The sequence below is a fragment of the Falco biarmicus genome, chromosome 3, assembly GCF_023638135.1.
Source record: "Falco biarmicus isolate bFalBia1 chromosome 3, bFalBia1.pri, whole genome shotgun sequence".
In the NCBI taxonomy this organism is placed as follows: Eukaryota; Metazoa; Chordata; class Aves; order Falconiformes; family Falconidae; genus Falco; species Falco biarmicus.
The window spans coordinates 80,401,097-80,422,325 of NC_079290.1; the positions used below are offsets into that span (position 1 = coordinate 80,401,097).

Sequence of the window (21,229 nt, forward strand, 5' to 3'; positions counted from 1 at the left end):
AAATAAATCACACTGTGTTTTGAAGAAATGGCTTCTGTTTTATTGCACTCTGCTGCTGTCCACAGACTCCCAAAGGAAAATTCTTGTGGGTGCCAAGCCCAGCTGGGCCTGCTCCATAAAATGGGTCATCTCCAGTGCAGTGCAGTTCAGGGACCTGCAAGAAAGTGGTTACCCTACTGGTCCTACCCAAAGGGAACGGAGATGGAGACATGTTACTGGAGCTTACTGGGCTGAACTTACCAAACTGGAAAAGACCTAACAATATGCGGGAAGTGACCTTTCTCTCCAGTTTTCAAAATGGTCTGTCAAGGAGCCTGGCAGGTGTTTTAACACATCCAAAGCATAACAGCAAGTCAGGGAGATGGCATCAACTAAAACCACCAAGCAGGGTGGCTGACCTAGTGCCTTTGGTGTTTAATTGTCTTGAGAAATGAACATATCTCACTAGCAAGGAGCCTGCTTCCCAGCTGTGCAGTTGATCAGTTGATCTAGGAAAGAAACAGCTGATCTGAGACTGAATTTTGGCTAATTCTGGTGATGAAAACTCAGGTCATAGAGCTGTGCCATTTGAGCTTCTGGTGTTAAAAGTGGACTAGTGTTTTCCTTAAATTGTACCAAGTGATTTTGTCACAATTTCACATACTTCAGATCTTTATGTCTTAATTTTTAACTCTCTGTCTCAGAAAATGAAAAATAAGCCAGCTAGATTTCTGAAATTCTATGTATCATTGCATGTGTATTTTTGTGTCTGTGTAACTTGCCTTGGGATTTACCATGATTATCTGTGGAGAAAACTATTAACTACGCATGCAAATAATACGTTAGATGTCTAGCTGTAGGTATAGTTGCAGCACAAGCCCATGCAGGATTAAAAATCTTACCCAACAAACAGAAGCTATAAAAGTTGCCTTCGCTTATGTACCATCTACTCATTTTAGATAGAGTTGTACCCAAGGATTTGCTAAAAATATTGCGGGGGCATGTGCCTGCACAGGGTGGGGAAGGCAAGCTGTGTATCTGAAGAACAGGATTTTGCTAATGTTAAAATGATTGTTGTAGACCACTTTTTAATGGTACATGCAAGACGGATTCTACAGATTTCACATATTTTCTAATAGAGATTGGAGCTGCATCTAAGCAGCCTTTTCTGTTTGCTCACTGCAATTTAAAAAATTAATTTGGCTCCGTCACAGTATCCACAAGTGTTCATGCCAATGTTCGGCATCAGCACTTAGTCACATGAACTCTTGATACGTGCAGTGTATCATTCTGTTGGCAATCAAAGGAGCCAGGTAAGGAAGTTACTGCACCCATAACAATGAATCCTTGGTATACACTGGCATAATTTGAAGTTGGTTGCCAACAAGTGATGCATCGATTTGCATTATGGCACGTTGAGTATCTTCTAGGAAGCGTGGCCTAGTTACATACCTCTATGTCAAGCAGTAGACACCTCACCTTCTCACCTAATCAAAGATACATAATTGTGAATGAAGAAATACAGTTGCTGTAGTTGCAGAGACAGAGATTACAGACTCAAAGCCACAGCTGATGTTGGCTTTGGTATGCTGGAAATGGGGCAGGAGGCCCCACTAAAAGCTTGGCTGAGCTTGATATACAGGTAGTCAAATGAGTCTGCAAAGTGATTCTAGTTCCCATGCACAGTGGGAGGCAGTTGTTTGCATGCTATTACTCTATTTGAATTGAATGATAAAATTTAATTTGAACTCTTCACCTTGCTAATAATTTATACTGTGACCTATTTTTCTCCTCAAGAATAAAGCTTCTGCCAGAGATACTAAGGCCGAAATGGCAGATTTATACTTGACCAAATACATTATTCCTGTTTAGCTTTTGTGGTGACCTTAATGTATATCTCTCTGATAGAATCAAAGCTCAGTAACTTTCATTTTGGAAGAGCAGCCTAGCATACTTACTTAAAATTAAGCATATGCTTAGGCGACCTGAGGACTAAGAGAGAAGGTAAGTTTTTGTTTGTTTTCCTGAACTACAGTCTTTGGGAGTTTCCTTCATTCGGTCAGGAAGCAAAGTACCTACCCATCAATTGATTTTTATGACCAGTGACAGCTAACCAATACTGAACAGATTTTGACTGTCAGACATTGCGTACTCGCAGCCTGGGTTTCTGTTCATTTCACAAAATGAAGGAAGTTCACAGAAAAATATGTCACCTATGTTCCAGTAATCATGTAGTGACAGCTGTAACACCTAAGGATGTATGAGGTGTCAGTTTTTAGGGAAGGATAACACCTTTCATTAGACCAACTGATTCAGCTAGAAAAAAGCAGATAAGCTTTAAGTAGTCTCACGGAGCTGATGAAGAGACCAAGCCTGAAAACAGCCCCACAGGAGAATGTTTGATTAACAATGTCAACAGTTGGAGGTTTAAAAATATCTTGAATGATCAAGTGCTTTTCTTTGTTATAGGTCCCTCTGCTCGTTTGAATCATGTATAAAGAACAGGTAATTGGAAAACCTAAACCCGTGTGCACCCATAACCATCATTCAAGGTCTGAAGTGGCAAAAAAAAATCAAGAAGTTTAGTTTATTCTCTTGTCTACAAGCCAAAATAAGTTGTAGTTAATTTTCTGTGTGTTCCTGCATAATGGTTCTAAGGGGAAAATATGTTGCTCTGCTGTAAAGTTTCTGTGCCAAGGAACTGTGTTTTGCCTCTGAATATTTAAGGTTGCCAATATACTATTCTTGTTGGCAGGTTAATATAATATAAACACTGTGCAATCCTGTGTTAATACTTAATTGTGTTTATGGGCAAAATTAAGACTTTGCTAGCTCTCCGAAAAGTAATACTCATTTCAAGTTGTTAAAAATACGTAACTATTTCAGACTATTTACCTGCTTCTTACTTGATTTGGAAAAAGGCTGTAAGCAATTAGAGTGAAAATCAGAATAAAGATCTATAAAAAACAATCACAAGAAAAACTTAACGGTACATTATGAAGGACCTAATTTGTCATATGCTGCAGTTGTTGGTTTTTAAAATTAGGTGAACTTTTTATCTCTGTTGGAGCTCTGAGAAAGCAGGCAATCAATAGTGAATGTGAGACAGTGTCTATTGAAAAGTTACTTACGGGATATGATGTATAGAATGCTAATACAGAGATATACTGAATCCTAGTAACATTCATGGCACTTTAAAAACATTAAGACACCTTAAGGGATCTCTGTTTGCAACAGACTGTGAAGGTTATAAATAAGATTCAGAGTACTGCATAGAGATCCAAGATTTAGGATTCATTCCTGCACTGCAAAATGAAGTGAAGCTGGTTTGTATCAGTAACCAGGACTTTTGTCGTCTCTTCTTGACGTCATGAGTAAGTTGGCCCTTTGTTTCCAGTTCGTGTGGCTGTTGTATGTTGTCTCACAAGTATTTATAGCAACATCTTTTTCAAATGTTAACTACTTTGGTAGTTGTTGTTGTTGTACATATGTTGAAAATTTTTGTTAAATTGATTAACTTAAAAAGGACAAATGAAAATGCTTTTTCACATTTCCTATATTGTAATGAAACTGATGAAGCGGAAGTTTGTATATTTACATTTTTATAATCACAGACCAGAGTGGTGGCAGATTCTTTTTTTTTTTGGGAGCTGAACTTTAAAATGTATAGCTATGTAATGTTGAAAGCATGAGAATATTTAGCCATCTGCATCTAATATTACTATATATTATATATTGTAAAATATTGATGTCTGTTAGTGCCACGAATAAAAACAAAATCAAAACCTGACATGGCTTGAAAGACTCTTTTTGCCAAATATTTTCCATTTACAAAAAGAAATTAGAACTAGAGATGGACTTAAGCAAACCAGTATCCTGTGTTTGATATCTCAGGTCTAATATAAAATGTCTCAACCCAGGAAAGGGCTCACAACTAGTAAGCTAGGAACACAGTAGAAATCACCAACTAGAATCAAGATGTCAGTTATGTACATCTTTGTAATGCGGTGCTGATAATGATCCATTTCCTCATTAGAGAGGGTAATATGTTCAGAATTAAGGTGCTGTGTCACACCCTAGGATAAATAAGATCACTTCTGTTGACTGGTTAGCCTTTTATTTGCCTTCAATGTCTTCTCAATATGCTTTACATCAGAAATTTTAACATGCTAAAAATGCTGTCGCAGGAAAGGATTCGGTCACTCGTGAGCTTGGATGCTGTAGATAGTTCCATCGGCAGCAAATACAGCTTCCTTTGTTAGGTGCTATAAGACAAAATTCAGTGCAGGTCTCTTCTTTGGTTTTAGTGTTGCCTAAAGGCCCTGGGTCTGTAGCACCTCCTTACTAACACACTGTAGTGTGAGAAGTTGTATGGGTACTTACTTAAGGGATCCAAAGCTGGATTTTGAGAAAATAAGATCCTCCAGGCTTTGCAAGGAAAATCTTGTGGTGCTGAGTGCTGGCACTGCATAGAACTGAAGTTTATAAGAGAGTTATTCATGGATAGACTTCCGAATATTGAATTCCTATGGGTAAAAAAACTATAAGAACAGCTGCAAGGTGAGATGTAACCTTTACCATGACCAAAAAAAATGGTGAAAAATCCTGCTGGCTCAGTCACAGCTCACGCTAAAAGTGGGGGGGTTGTTCAGCTGCCTACACTCAGAAGCTAGACTGGGTGTTCATTCCCTTCTGCTGTTGATGGGAGCTGTGTATGCTCTTACCCTGTCATCCAGGTGCTGTTGAATTCCTAGCAGCAGCTTAATTTAACACTAAGTGAATGGAAATCTTACTGTAAACCCATCTATAATGAAGTCTAGTTACAGGTCTGACCCTTCTGTATAATAACTTCCTATTACTGCTTTTAGAGGTCTTCATTTGGGAAGTAATCACGTGCCAGTGTTTTAGTTCGTATCAGGCAAGCACTTTTGAAGCTCTTCATCCCCTCATCCCTTCGTTTATCCTGCTTCAGGGCTTGGAAACTGTGTTCCTGTTGGATGAAATGGATTCAGGAGACACGCTCCAGCACAAATTGGCATTCAGTCCCTGGAACCAGGCTGGAGCTCATCATAAAAGAAAAACCCTGAAATGTGTCTGGTAAAACCACTGTGTCCTCAGCACCAAGTATTTTCACCTATACAGCTGCTGTTACTGGCCCACACTGTTTGCTAGTGCAGACACAGCCTGTGTCTAGAGGTATATATGCCATTTGGGTCAGTCCCTGACATCCTTCCATGGCTCCTGTAGCTTACCGTCCGCAGGCTGGTTTCTTTCTCGAAGGACTGAAGAAAGGGCAGTGAGCTCCCGTTCTCCTCAGTGCATCTCTCGGCATAGATTTCCCCCGTGCACTCTTAGCTCACTCATCCAGAGGAAAGAGTCTGATACATGCCTGATTCATCTGGTCCTTTATATTGTCTTTTTGAGTAAGATACTTCAATGAGGTGAAAAATGGTATCACCAGGGAAATTGAATGGAGAATTTGGATTTGGTATCTTTATTCCTTGTACAAGTATAAATCAATGTTCAGGGCTTTGAGAAATCTAGTCTCGTGTCTCAAAATTTGTAGGTCTCCCCTCCCCTTTTTAACGTATTTTTATTAAATTTTTCTTTTAACTGAGTTTAGAGCATTACTCAACTATAAAGCCAGCATTAAATCGCTCTGATTAGATATTTGACTTTAAATAATACTGGCTGTCTGCGTGAGCTATGTGACTTATATGACTTCATTATAGGTTATTTCTTGTACAGGCAGCCTGCTAACATTGGTTGTGCAGAGTGTTGGACCAAAAGACCTTTTGACGTACAAATTAACCTACAGGATTTTGAACGTATCAGGATTCAGCTTCCCCAGCTTGTACAAGAGAGTTGCACAATTTATGCTACATTTACCGTAGCCAAAAATTAGCACTTCATCAGTGTGTAGGAAAAAGGAGAACAAGAGGTGCGTTTATGAAGCAATGGAAAATGCCACCCTGAGATACTGTGCCATTTTTTCCCTCTGACCTCTCCAGAAAAGAAAGAAGCAGTTCTGTTGTTCGGTGCAGCTTAGCGTTAAGCATGTGGTTTAATTTGAATGCAAAGATCTGCACAAATCTTGATTTGAGTCAGTTTGGCTGATTGAAATGTTCATTAATTGGTCCTTTGTTGGTGCAATAAGGAAAATGGTTGTCTTCTAGCACAGTTCATTAGCAACTTTTACATATTTAGGGTATTTATTTGTATACTGTTTCTCTATTCATCTCTAATCCTCTGTTGAGTTACATGTGCATTATGTGTACCAACATGCTTCGCCTCTGAGAGTTCTGTTAGGATTTATGAGACTATTCCTATTCTTACGCCATTTGTTGCTGTTGAGCACACACAATAAAATACGCTTTGCCCCTGCCACAGCTATAGCTGCCATAATGGTTGCATTTCCCCGCTCACAGAAAATTAACTTTACAATGACAGGGTTCCTTTTTTGAAGATAAAATGAAACACAGCATTTCCTCATTTTTTCAGTAATGTTCACCTGGATTTGGTGCAGCATTGTTCCAATGGGCTTTGCTTTTTTTTTGCTGAGTAGGGTGTGGAGTTTGATGCATTGCTGATCTCTTCACTTGGCGGGAGAAAGTTTCCATGTAGTTGAATTCCCAGGGTTGTTCATCAAAGTATGCTAAGATGGATGAACCTTTCTAAGAGCAAAAAGGTTTGGGTTTTGGGTTGGGTTTTTTTTTGTATTGTTACTAAATATTATTAAGTGTTCGTTAAGCAAATGTAATTTGGGTAAGTACTAACAGGCTACATGATGCTGCACCAGATAAAAAAGTCAGTTTGCCATATTAGTCCACTAATTTGAGGATTTTTTTTGTTCTTGTTTAAACAGTTTTCTGATTTGTTGCAATATTGAAGACTCTTTAAAAAGAGAGAGAAAACAGAACTACTTAACATGAATATTGTATTATTCACACTTAAGGAGTTTAAGGACAAGCTGACTTCCATTGGCTGTTCTCTCCCATCCCTCACTCCGTGTGTCGAGAAGCACACGCACACTGTCTCCTTCATCGTTTCAGGAAGTTGGGAATAGTTTAAAAAGCATCTTTACCACAGGATCCTTTCCCATTTTTAGCACTAGTCTTTCTTGTTCTGCAAAATAGGAACTTCCAGAAAGTCAGAGAGTAAGTTTTGATGCAGTCATGACAAATATACGCAGCTACTGCTGAAAGCAATGTCAAATACGGCTCCAGATAATGTTGTCTTCAGCCAATTTCTTTTCCTTTTGCTTTTTTTCTTCTTTACTTCTTTGTCTATAGACTGATAAAAACATGGACGTGCCATGTCTCTTTTCTGAGGTCATTATTGTGCTTGAAGCCCTAAAGGTTTCCCCCTGAACAAAGCATAGTGGTGTTCCAGTTGCACATCAGACTGAAAGAGGACATTATTCATACACAAACACCACTGTCCAGTTTGCAATGCAGGAGTTGAAAAAGGAAACCTTATTGAAAAAACAAGACTGTGGAACATCATTGTCTTCTACATTGTAACCTGTGTTTACTGCAATAGGAACAAAGCAAACACAGTGCCAACATGCGTGGGTTTCCTTTGTCTCATTTGATGCATTCAACAGAGGAGTTTCTGTCAGAAGCACTGGGATCTGTCCCTTGTCGTGCTTGGCACGGGGAAGTGGGTCACAACTTGAGGGTTCTGGTTTGGGTGGCACCACTGATTGGTGGTGTCTTTTTTTTTATTATTTTTTTTTTTTTTTTTTACTTCTGATAAACCAAAATGTGGTTTGATTTAGCCAGTACTCGGGTTGGCAAACCAAATGCTTCCACTACGGCAATGAGCAAAGCTCCGCAGGTGGATGGCAGTTGAGGTGGAGAGAGATTTCATGATTCAGCCTTTGCACAACTACAGTACCAGGATCCCAGTAACCAGTACCCCATGCAGTTTCATCTCTTTCTTAAACCAGAGGTAATGGTAAAGGGAGCAGGCAATGAGTGTGTTTGCCCTCTGACAAAACCTAGGAACTGCAGCCCTCCCTTCCACAGCACAAACGATGTACGGGAGGCACCCTGGTAAGCAGTAGGTCCGCCAAAACTACCGATACATCTGCATTTTGTAAGTCATCGAAGAGATCCTGACATTGCAAGTATCTCTGCTGATACAGCTACATGGTCAGTTAATGTGCTCAAGCCCAGATTCAGCTGTCCCCGCTGTAGACCCTTTGCTGATGAAATCCAGCCCTGGGTCCTTCAGTCAGCCGTGGTGGTGGGTGTACCAGGCGTGTTCCCTCACCAGCCAACGCCGAGCGCAGAGCAATGGTTTGGCTGCCTGCGCATTGCCTGCCCCCTTATTCCTGAGCCTCGCTGCTTGTGTTCCAGACTTTCCAGCTTATGGAAGGAACTGTCAGAGGTGATTTGCAGATAGCCAGTGCTGCTGAAGTGCAAAGAGTTACATATTTATAGGTCGATGAATAATTTAGAAATAATTCTGTGTTACGTAAAATTACTGCTTTACTGCTGCTGGGGCCAGTGTTCATACAAAGTGGTTTTCTAAGCCCAGTTACACAAGTTAAAGCTTGCTGGGTTTATTCTATGCATCTGTCATTAGAGAGAATTTTTCCAGGTTCAAACTGGGAATGAGAGCAGGTCTTCCATTCCAGGAGAGGGCCATTCCCCTTCCTCTTTCTCACAGTCCCGATTGTCCTACCTATTTTCCAAATAGTCAGTTTTGCACTGTTACATATTAGTGCTTATTTTCTCCACAGAGGAGGATGCAGTGTGTTTTCTGTATAAACGCTGTGGAAATCATCCATCCTCATAGACCTTTTCTTTACATTAAGGAGCAAGCTAAGACACATTTCCATGCAGAGTGGCCACAGGTTTCATCTCCCTACCCTGTGGATGAAGCCTGTGCACTCACATGGACAGGGAGCACAGAACATGGACGGATACCGACATACCTTGGTTGGGTTTCAGGTCGGAAATTGTTCCTTTCAGATTCTACCTCTTCTGTACTCGGACTGGGATTAAAAGGTTAGGGACTGAAAACAAAGAGCAATATTATTGCCACTCGAAAGCATGTTTGTAAGGGTAAGGTGGAATTGAAAAGCTGCGGTGATTCAACACCAGGACACATCCAGAAATGGAGAAACTCACAGGTTTCCTTGGGATTCTGCATCTCAGCTCCTGCTTCTGCTGTATTCTACCAGTGTTGCCAAGAGATGCTTAGTTGAAAATGCAAATACGTTCAAGGCTGAAGGATCAAAGAGCAATTAAATTAAAAACTGCTGACAGGTCAATCTTAATAGTCATTTCCATGCTGAAATAAGTCAATAAATCTTAGCTTGCAATAGATCTTACCACATAAAGGTGGGCTTGCATAACAGGAAAATGTAGTAAAATATAGCAATATATTTCATGCAAATGCTTTTTAAAAGTAATGAGTAGCATGTTTTATTCATCTTGTCCTGGCATCAAAGCGGTCAAGAAGACATTGGACTTCTGGAATGGGTTAATCCTTTGCAGTAGCAGTATGCTGAGCCAGCAGAATGTCTTCTATTTATATTACTATTTACTTATATTTGTAAATACAAACTTTAATTGAGCTCCTGAGCCCTGCTGTGTTTGGTACTGTGCAAACACAATGTGAGCGACTGTCCCAGCCCCAAAGACCTTTACAAACTAGAAAAGTCAGAAGAAGAGGAGGGTGGGAGCAAAGCAGTCGGGTGACTTGTCTGAGGTCACCCAAGATGTTAGTGGCAGAGACAAAACTGGATCTTGGAACTCCTGTGTCATACTTTGGCCCTGTTCTCCGAGTCATGCAGCTTCCTGGCCTATATACTAAATACGGTAAGTACAGATCAAGTAAGAAGCAAACTCAGCCTCTCATGGTATAGTTCAAGCTTCAGAGAGGTAAGGAAAGCAGCTGTTCAGCTGGCGTTCATACCAGACACTTTAAGGTACCCTTGTGTTTTTATTTGTTCTCCCAAAGGTGTAAGGTATGAAATATTAGATAATATTCCTAAGCACTTGTATCTATAACTAGACACATCTCCAACAAACACATAATACAAGAGGGAGTTGGAACCCAGCTGCTAAATTTAAAAGATATTTTCTTCATGGTGAAAGTTCCATGATCATTAAATGGCCTCCATCTCCGTTACAGCTTCCTGCCCACCTGTAGCTATATTGCCCGCTATCCCCAAGGGAAGACCCAGAGGAAAAAGTTCCTGATATTGCCGCTTCAACAGCGCCCAGGCACTTTAACAAGGATCTTTCTATTAGCCTCTGTATAAGCACAGGACGGCAGCCCGTGCAGGCAGCTCCGGGTGGAGGGAGCACGGATCATTTTAAATCATTTGCACGTTCTAAATCATTGGGTGCAATCTGCAAAGAGTAGTTCTTGTGTTACATGCTGCACTTGGGAGGCAATGGAGACTATTTCAAGCTAATAACATTCCCAACAAGTGACCCAGCACAGGAGAAGTCCTGTTCTCAAGAAAAAGCCTTACATCAGCACAGGCTCACAACTCGTCCTTCTTTTCACAGTGGGAAGACTGGGGATGTTAATCCCGATACTAAAACAAGTTAAAACTTGAGCACAGTAGTTGCACAAGCAAATAAAGGGCTTGGGGACGGCCTGTACTTTTTTTTTCCTCCCCCCTTTTCTATTTTTTTGCATTGAATTGGAAGAGCTGTTCTTGGGTTTGTGTGGTCTCCGGCAAGATGCGGTACCTCACTTCGAGACTCTTTCCTGGCGCTAACAGACCACACCAAGCCCAACCCAGGGGAGTAACGTGCCGCCTGTTCCCAAAACTGGGAACAAAAAGTGAGGATTTCTTGTCTTCCCTGGGATGCTGATCTCATGTTACATTACAGAGGGTGCAATGCAAATGAGATTTCAAAACTGGTTTCAACCAGGTCCCCTCATGTACCTTTAACTGGAAGAAAGTTTTCCACCATTACCAAAAATGGGGAAAATGCGCATTTGCCTCACACGGCCAGGATGCTAAATGATCACCAACAATCAAAGTTGCATTGAAACAAATAGGTCAGCTTCCCAGGGGAGGTTCCTCCCAAGAGCAGGTAACGTTGCTCTCCACAGCAGCAAACCACTCCAGCGCTGGAGACTGCCAAATGGAAGGCATAAACCTGGTTTTGTAAGAAATACACCCTAGCTCTACCTGACCTGTCCCTAGGAGCAGATTTTGTTTTTTGGTGTCTGAGGCAGAATTATCAGAGATGAAGAACCATGAGTCAGAGCCACAAAGCTGTGAGGCCCATCTCCACTATCATGAGGGTTGCGTTTTTCTGTTTTTAAGGGGAGAGCTTCTGCCGTGTGGTTTGGGCTGCCTGATTTCTGAAGCTGCTTTGTCTGTCCATGGGATGTGGGTACGACTGTCAGCGCCATCCTCTCCTGCCTCACCCCCCCAGCTGTGCTGCAGGGTGAGACAGGGAGACCCAAACCGGCCCAGGGGCGGTGGGACCAGGAGGAGGGGTGTCGTGTCACTGCAGCGCCCAGCCAGCCCCAGTCAGCACAGCTTCTTGCTTGGCCCCTGTGCATGCTGGTGTCTCCACACAGGCTATTAATTGCTGCCCAAAAGGGAGAAGAACCAGAACAAGAAGGATTAAAATACAATATTCCCTGTGAGCACTGTCACCATGCTGGGAAGCCTCCCTGCCTGTCTGGCTACTGAATGCTTGACCCACATTTGCCAGTGAGCACTGAAAGGTGGTCCAAGCCAGGGCTCAAAAAATATCCAGCCAGCTTACTTATTAAGATGGGGTTTTTTTATAGTATTGAGGGGAAAAAAAGGAGCCTGTCTTTAAAGTTTTTGCTCAGGCCTGGTCGGCTCACAGGTTTTGTACTGGTACAACTATTTCCATTAGAGGTGTGATTTTTTTTACTGAAATAGATAAACCAATATAACCACTAGTTGGGGACACTGTTGTACTGGCACAAAGGTGCTTTATGCCAGTACAGCTTATTTGCCTGCTTGTATGGAAACAGAAATTTCAGCATAAATAAGCATCTTTATACTGGTATAACTGTTTCTACCCCAGGGAAATTATACCATTTCTACTGTACCAGCATAGTTACAATTTTGCGTGCGGCCAAGCCTTCGCAGTGGTACACCTTCTCTGTAGAAAAGCCCTCATGGTGGCCAGTGCCTCGCTGTGCCAAAAAGCTGCAGAAAGTCAATGAGATTATTCAGGTATTAGTTACTCCACTGGATCGGGCTATCAAAATCTGGCAGAGGAGGAGGGGTGCTTTAATTTACTTTTGTTGACTGGTAAAACGGTCCACGTGTCTTGCATTGACGGGCAATGCTTTTGCTGGTATCTAGAGGCACCGGGCAGATAAAATGGGAGTCAATTTTTTGTAATACACTATAATAGGAAGAGTTACTCTTACAGTGTCTGCCTAAGTTCGTTTTACAGAAGAAGAATAAAGCTTTGGTAAGCAGAAGGCTGTCACTGAGCGTCTCTCTGCTTTGGCAATGAGCATCCTTCCATTGCTCGCGCGTGGGTATCACCTCAGCACGATGTAGAAGCAGAAGGCCATTATCCTGTAAGAGAATAGCCTATTCAGTTGTCATCATCACTTACAGACAGTATGCGCTAAGCAAAAAAACGGAGAAATACAACTTTTAAGGGTAGTCAGCAGTTATGCGAAGCTTTTCACCTTAAAATGCCTCGCGAGCTAGTTATATTTAAACACATATCGCTAGAGGACGTATGTGCGAGTCTGTCTGTGTGGGTGCTCTGTCCTTTTTTATATGCTCTACATAAATACACAAGGAAGATAGACAACACTCAGCAGGTCAGTATTTGTTAACAGGAAAATGAGCGAACTGTGCATAGCATTGGCTGGAAAACCGTTGAGCTCCTGCCGTCAGGACTCCTGTGGGAGGGGAAGGAAGGACATTGTCTCACAGCCTTTAGTTGCACTAAAAAATGGAGTCGGCCTCTCCATTATGTGCTAAGAAAGGTAACTTGAAGAATGGGGTGGAAATGATCTTTAAATACCTGCTGACAGTGTGATTACTTATGGCATTATTGATGGAGTATGCAAGTTGGTGACACAAGTCCTTTCCCACTATATACAAATTCACAGTTTTCCTCCCTTTGCCTTTAATAATTTAGAGGTCATTTTGGCAGTGTGAAAAGGAGATTAATTCACCTGCTGTCCTGATGGTCATTATGAGAAAATCACAAAGTCAGAGCAGTGGCTTGGTTTTTATGACTGAAGTCTTCTGCAGGCGTGAATCTATTATTCAGCTTCAGAGCTCTGTGGCCCTTGAAGCCAAGTTGCAGGGGTTAAGGTCACTGCTCTGCCAGTAATCACATTGTCGTTACATGAAGTTTTAATCAGCAAATACTGGACAAATATAGCTTTGGTACCGTACTGTTAAATATAATGGAATTTGCCCCACAGATGACTGCAGGTCCTCATTGTTAAATCAGCTCTGCCTATTTACCTTTCAGCTGCAGCTTAAACATACAAAATGTGCCATAATCCAGCTTTCCCCACATCAGAGGCTTGAAAAAAATCACTTTCCTGTAGCATTGCATATGAAGAGGTAACATTTCTTCGTTTGCCTCACATATCAAAATTCAAGGCAATCAGTCATTCATTCTACATCATAAATAATACATGTACCCAACCAAACACAAAAGGCTGTACTTCTGTCTGCTTTCCCTCCACACTTTAATAAGATCATCTGAATTTCAAGATGAAATGTGTAGTCTCATATTTAAATCATTAGGCCCCTGTGTGGCGTTTCATCTTGTTTTTGCAAGGTCAGGGTGGCCAGCGCAGTCAAAAAAAAGAAAAGAAGATAAAGACTTTATCAGCAGAACAAATGTAACTGGTTCATGTTGAAGAGGAAATAGGTGACCCATAGAGGGTAAACACTTGCCAGAGGTATGTGAGGGAGCTGTAAATCAGTGGTTTCAGACCGTGGTGAGGTGCACCTCGTCGGTGGTACAGCATCCCGCAGTACTAAGCCCCCAGCTCCTCTGTCATCCTTTTCCTGGGTTTTGATCTGTTTTGCTGGAAGGGTAGCAGTCCGACTTCCAAAATGCATGTGGCAATTTTTAGAAAACTGGAACAATCACCCAAGGGAAACAAAATTTTACGATCTCAGTATGAGCTAAAACCTCCTGGTTTCTGAGCAGTTTCTGGCCACAATTCCCTCTTTGGAACAGATGGTGGTCCTGAGATGGTTACATTTTTGTCTCCTCATAGACTTCCTCTGTGACCCTGAGCAAGTCACTTCGTTCTTGCATACCCTGGTTTCCAGTCCTTTGTTTGTACAGGATATCCCCTTTGCTGGCCTCCTCTGTCCCGTCTCTTTCAAAAGGAACCTGGCAGAGAGTGAGGAGGTATCTGAATTGCTGAACTGCTGTGCATTTGTTAAGCACTGGGGAAGCCCAAGTCTTGGGCAGCAGTTGAGATTTTCCTAGTGTATCACTATTGTAATAAGGCAATTAATTTAACCCATCTATGCTAGCTTCCCTGGATGTGAAATTGCAGATATTCATTGTGGTATGCTGACTCATAAAAATGTTGTGGGTAATGTTTGTGAGGCACTTTGTTGATTAAAGGTGCTAAGTTGTCTTTACTGCCAAAAGGACTTAGCAAGCGCTCATATAAATGCATTGGGCACAGGAATATCAAGTAAACGCTACAACTCTTATTAGCTTTAGCATGAGCAAAAGCGGGACCTCAATCACAATCCAAAAAAGAGGGAGACAGAAATTTGGCAAGCAAAGTACAATATATTCTCATGCCGTCTTTATATAACCATTTAGCCAAAAAAGGTCATGTATAAATCCAGATAGGCCCAGACAACTGAACTTCAAAGCTAGTTTACAGAAAAGGTTTCCAAAACCCACATGGTCTGGGATGAAATTAAAAATGGATAAAAATGTTACTTTGGACCACAAGAACCTGGGTAATACCAGGACCAATTTCGGCAGTGACAGCTTAGGCACAGAATAGCTGCAGAAGTGCATGACTGAAGCATGTAGAATGGGTAAACTAGGAGAAGTGTATTGCCTTTCCTCCTAGTTATACCCATGGTAAATTTTGCCCAGTTAGTTAAGTCTTCTGTGACACCCAAAGCTGCTGTCCCTCTTTGGTGATGCCCCTTACAGGACCTTTCAGGAAGAAGAGAGGAGATCATAAATAGAGGACTTTTAAGGGGAGCTAACTAGGCTGTCGTGGAAAACTACCAACTGCAACCGCAAGACAACTTTAACCCAAGTCAGGTCGTTCAGTAGCAGTCCAGTTCGAGCTATTTCTGGTCTTTTGGGCAGATTGCTTGTCCCTTCCACCATGTCAAGATACTGTAGGCACCTGCTGGTGCAGTGCTGAGCTGTGGCACGATGTGCTTCGCTCCCACCATCTCACAGGCAGCAGCCCCATTTCCAGCTGTGATGCTGCAGGCAAGAGCAGACCTTGGCAGCTGGGATGGAGCTCATGGCATCACTGCTTGGGGAAGAGGTCAGAGATTTTCAGAATTTCATGTCTCCTCACAGCCAGCACAGCCAGACCGCAGTGGTCAACAGACTGCTGACCACAGAGCAGTCACTGGCCCATGCTGAAGATTATCCATGAGAGGAATAGGTTGTTTTCCCCTCCAATTATCTTTTTATTGCTGAAAGCAAAAAAGGAACAAAAATCCTTTAATGATATGTTTATTTCAAGTCCATGGGTTCAAGATAAACGAGCAGGCTTAAGAAAAATATGTCTGTAGAAGACAAAGTGAAGAATTATGACTATTCAAACACCACATATTCTTTCCTACTGCTTTTTCTCTCTTCATTAAGCTGCTGAAAGAAGTTAGGCTGACAGACTAACTAACAGTTCCTGAACAACCCTTCATACATGACATATCTAGAAATGGAAATAAATACATAGAATGAGTTATATTGACTGCCTTATATCTAAATTAATCACAACCCAGATGGAATGGGGAAGATGTTAGACACTCACGCACACACACAAGCAGGAGTCATACCTCCTGAGGAGGTTAAAAAAGAAACCTGTAAAGTGATGGATGAAAAAAAGTGAGTCCTCTCTACATTTATTTAAATATACATCTTCTGCAGCGTTTATCTGAACGCTGAGCTCTTAGCGGCATTGATAAGCCAGACAGACCTATTAAAGCCTCATTTGAAAATCTCCAGAACATGCACCCAGCCCCATGCTAGCTGAAACCCTGCTGTCCCCAGCTCCCCCAGGCTCCCCCAGAAACATTGACAATGTCCAAACCAGTGCGGTGTGCTGCTTCTCTGTGCCTTGCCACTGCCAGGTGCCCCCTCCATAACCGGGGAGAGGCCACAGCTCCTCTCTCCCCTCTGCGAATACCGCTCAAGAATCAATAAGTATTTTCTTGTCTTCAGGTCTTGACTCCCAGCCCAACTTCATGCCTGGGTCTTCCACCACACATTTTAAGTAAAAGACTAAAGTTTTCCGTAGAAACCCCTCCCTAGCTTCCCCTGCTCTTCCTGGCAAGCAACCAGCTCAGCTGCCAGGATAACCCTGGCTCCTCCTAGAAAACAACCAAATGAGCCTGGCTTTCTTCCTCCTGGAGGTGGCAGGTCTTTCCAGCTGCCTGGATGGCTCAGGCTTCCTAGAGGCATTTTTCTGATGCTCAAGCAAATCTTACAGAGGGAAGGAGGAGCCACAAACAGAACAAGGGCAAGGAGCCGCTTGGCAAAAACATCCCCATGCAGTGTGCCTCCTGAGGGGTGGCAGGCCCTTTCGGGTTGCCCTCAGAGATGCTCTCACTGTCCCTCAGTGAGCAGATTCACTGGTGGTGGCCTTAAGCCCTTTTTACACATGCAGTCCTAGAGCCAGCTGGGATCTGGCCTAGTTTCTGGAGTAATTGTGGTCCTAAGGGGTCATTTGACAGAAGGCAGTCAAAGGGGCACAGCAAGGACCTGCTCATACTTTGTCTCCTCAGAGCACAGTCCCAGTAGCTGGGGGTTAGTGGGGGAATGACCACAGGTGCTCCCCACAGCCTGGGGCCTCCCTTCTCCTACCTTGCCACAGGCTGATTAGTTAAAACCCCACCGTGACTGGTTCATCTCAGAGATGGACACCCCTGAGAGTATAAATCTTGCCATCAGATGATAGACAAAAGTGCCAGTGACACAGCTTGCATTTTGCTCCAGCTGCGTACGGATGGTTTATGAGCTTTCATTCCCTTTGGCCAGGTCTTGCCTATTTGTTTGTCACTAGCTTGTGAGCTTCCTAAAGCAGAATTTCCCGTGGGGACATGGAGCTGGAAAGGGTCTTTTTGCTCTGCTGCTGCAAGACACACGTACTGTTATTCCGTTCACAGATCATCACTTTCCCAGCACTAAGGTTCAGAGCCTTAACAGCAGCTGAAAAGCTGTTTCTGTCCTGCCTTCCCTTGTTTAAACCTGGTCATCACGTGTTCAAGGGCAGCTTATATCTCTTCTACCCTTTGGAAATGTTGGAGAAATGCTGTAAAACTTGCGAGCTGAAAAAAAGGGCTAAACATTGACTTTCCTTGACTTCATCTTCAACCACAATGAGCTCCCAGGTGGGGCCCTGCCTCTCCTCTGCAAATTCAAACCTTATACCCATGGCAGGCAGCTGCTGCCGCAGGACTGAAGGGGTGTTTTCTCCCTCATGGCGAGTCTGAGCTCACTTGCAGCCATGTAGCTGAAGAGTGTATTTGCGCAGCAGAATAGCTGGTAGCTATTGTGGAGTAATGGGCTCCGTAGTCTGCTCAGCCTTACAGGTAAGTACCTGCCTGCTTAACAAGCTGTTGTTTTGGAGCAATTTTTAGGATCATCTTGTACTACAATAGTCCAGGGTTAAAAGCTTTGATGTCTCTGTGATAGAAACCTGTGCTCAAGACAGGGTTTTTTCCCCTCTGTTACTGTTCTAAAAGTGCATGAAAATGTCCACTAAAAGGCTTGCTTGATTTTTTTCACCTGTAAGGTATTTTTATGATAGCCTTGTTCATGCCTGCTGAGAGGACTAATGAAGTGGATTGGGAGATTTCTCTACCATTTCCTAAAGAGGCAAGGTCATATATTTTTAAGAAAGCTTCTCTCTCAACTGCTGGGTATAAACAAAGTGCGTATAGCCAAAGAGCTGGGCACATTTGGGTTCACCTATGTGATTGCTTTGGTAGTGGTGAAGGTGCTCCACAGATTCTTCTGCTACAGGGTTGGCTTTCCCCAAGTCCTCAGTGCTCACATCAAGACAGCAAGAAGCATGCCTGGAAGCCTGAGCTGAAAGAAATAAAAGAAAGAACCTGAATTTCTGAGCTACATTTTAAAGAAAATTCATAAACAGCTTTCCTGTCTTTTATGAGACGAGAGAAGCAGGCAGGCAGGTAGACTGGATTTTTTGTTATGGTTCTCTTTAAGGCAGTAAAGGAGTTGAATAAAAGACACAGTCTTATATCTTTCTTTCTTTCCTAAGTATACTGAATATAATAAGTGGGTTTATCTGATTAAAGAAGCAAAATACTGACAGAAGGGAAAAAGATGTATCACTTTCTCAGGGAATGCTCCCTGCTGATTTTTGTAGCCCCTGCACCAGGCTGTAAGCCCTTGGACATGATAAACTCTGTGACCTCCTCATGGGAATTAAAGGTGGTTTGATTCTTTTTTTCTTTTTCTTTTTTTTTTTTTCTTACTGCTCCAAGTGATATGAAGCTCGGCTGGAGACATTAAAGGACGTTATATTACTCAGTTTCCAGAGCTCACTTTCCTTCTTAGAGGGACTGCTTCTCTCTCTTTTTTTCAGGTCTGGAAAAAGGTGAGGCTTGCTGACATGGTATAGCATTTCTTTTAGCTTTCTGGCTATTCCCTTAGATGGGATAAGGCTCGGTGCTGTCACGCTCCATGCTGTTCAGGTTCTGTCTTACACTGAATATTAGAGAAACTTCTCATAGTTGCATTAATAGGACTGAGGTCCATTTGTAGATGAAAACTTCTCTGTAGAACATTTGCAGATGTGACTGCTGTATTAAGTAGAGATTAAATCTTAAACTTCTGGCTGTGGGCAAATCTTCTTCTAAAGTAAAGACAGCCCCTGCTGAGTCAGCCTTTGTAGCCATAAGGACCTTGGCCAGGAGCTTACACCCCGGTCTGGGGAGAAAGCACATTCTGGGCCAGAAGTGGATGAGCACTTTGACCCCACCAGATCACTCTGTATCTGTGATGCCAAGCCATGGTGTCAGCCAAACCATTCTGGACATGATCGTCATTGAAAGCCTCTGTGGCCTTACATCTTCTAAGCCACCCTCAGCTGGTCACTATCTGTGACATCCTGGATGCCAGCACTACAGGTGGGAGGCCTGGTGTGCCCAGCTGCTTGTAGGACAGGGACCTGACACAGGTCTTCCACCAGCGTCTCCCCAAGTTCTGCAATCACTATGCTGGGAAGGACATCACCTCTTTTACCCTACAGTCCCACTGACGAGCGCAGGTTGCTCTCCTACTCCCAGGTGCCTTAGTGTCCACTTCCAAAGTGGCTTAGATGCACCCCAAATGACTGTCAGGTGTTTGTTCAAACAAGCTATAAAGTGGCTGAAGGCTTTTCAGATGCTGCTTTCAGGGCCAGCCAGCTGGGCAGCACTGCCAGGATTGCCATGGCTTGCTGTGCCCTTTCCAGCCTGGGTCAGCACTGCAGGATGCCCTGTCAGTGCCATCGCTCTGGGGAGATCACACGGTCCCAAAAGGGTTTTGCCCAACCTGACACAAACTTTCAGCATAGGTGGATCCTAGGAGATGTGACCCTATGAAGGAAGAGCTGGGTGACTGGTCTGCCTCTTCTCCTGTCCCTGCCTCCAGACACCACACCACTTCTTACAGCCGTGCCACAGTTTGGTCTAGGGTACACTGACTCTCTCTTCTACCACCTTCAGACAGTGTCCCCCACCCTCCTATCCTTCCCACCTCAGCAGCCTGTGTCTGCTCCTTCTGTAAAACCTTGCACTGGTCCACCCCTGCCAGCCAAGCCAGCAGGGATGCCTGTCCCATGCATCAATAAACCCTCCTTGTTTAAAGAAGCACAATAAAACCTCCTGCCTTTTTCCTGGAGTCTCTAGCACTTGGCTGCAATGAAAGGGGCTTTTGCCACTTTCCTTCCCCTAATACTCAAGGAAAAGTGCTTCCCCCGTGTGACCTCCAGCACTCAGGGACATGCTGTCTTGCAAATCCCCAACTCCTGCCACACACACACACACATGCACATGCAAACGTACATGCCATGCCCCTGCAGAGCCACCCTTGGCACACTGTCGCTCCTCCTCAGTACAAACCTCAGGGCTTGACACAGGGGTCTGTCCTCGAGTCCACCCGTGTCACTGCTCCTGCTTGCGGCTGCGCTGGTGGCTGGGTCACCTCTCATCTCACTTACGTGCCCTGACTCTTACCATCCCACTCTCCCCAGAATTGCTGGAACAGGGTTTCCAGTGACCCTGGATCAATACTGGCATTTCTTGCAGGATTCAATCACATCAGAAAAATACTTGAGCTTCTGAAACAAGATTGAGAGGTATGCTTCATCTCATCAGCCCAAGCCAATAAAAAGTACATTGGGAGTTATTCTCCCAAGTTAATGAGCTTAATTTAAACCTCTACTACTTTAAAAGCATGTGTTTGAGGTTCTCTCTTTCTTTTCTAGTTTTGGAATCCTTTCAGTGCAATCAGGAAGACTCAGAACTACCATTTCAGAAATGAAATTTGGTCTTCAGGTGATATCACTACACCCAGGCAATGGGCTGAGAACAGAAAAAGAAGAAAAAAACCCATAACACAAAACTTGTGATGACATCCCGAGCTGCCAGTATCAAATACTTCAAGCTAATTAGAAGACCAGACATGTCTAGTCCAAATGGATATTTGATTTACTGCATACCATCACAAACTCACGGAGCTGTTTAATCACTGTTTCTGAAGCAAGGTGGAGAGAGTAGTAACTGCAGGCAGGCATACTGTGTGGTGAGGGTTGGGGATGGGGGTAGGAATCCCTTTCTCTTTGTTGGCTCTCAACAGAGAAGCCACCAGGGAGCACAATGGGAGTCCGGAAATATTGTTCCCATCATCTTTCACTGGCACTTCTCACATCTTTGGTAACCAGTTAACTATGTGGCTGAACTTTTTGCAGCACTCCTGTGCTAAAGCATGTTGGTAGGCCTTGGTGCTGGGTGTGTAGCCTGTGCACAGGGACAAGGAATGGTGGCTGTGTGGAGTTGTCTTGCATG

The 21,229-nt window shown here is 43.2% G+C and overlaps 1 protein-coding gene across 10 annotated transcripts in view; it reads left to right on the plus strand.

Moving 5' to 3' along the window:
- COBL (cordon-bleu WH2 repeat protein) overlaps positions 1-3,769 on the plus strand; it is a 208,736-nt gene extending 204,967 nt beyond the window's left edge. For all 10 annotated transcript variants that reach the window (XM_056331754.1, XM_056331752.1, XM_056331753.1 and 7 more), the window contains one exon: positions 2,449-3,769. In XM_056331754.1, the coding sequence (XP_056187729.1) occupies positions 2,449-2,466 (18 nt within the window). In that variant the 3' untranslated portion in view covers positions 2,467-3,769. The remainder of the gene's footprint in view (positions 1-2,448) is intronic.
- The last annotated feature ends 17,460 nt before the right edge of the window (positions 3,770-21,229 follow it).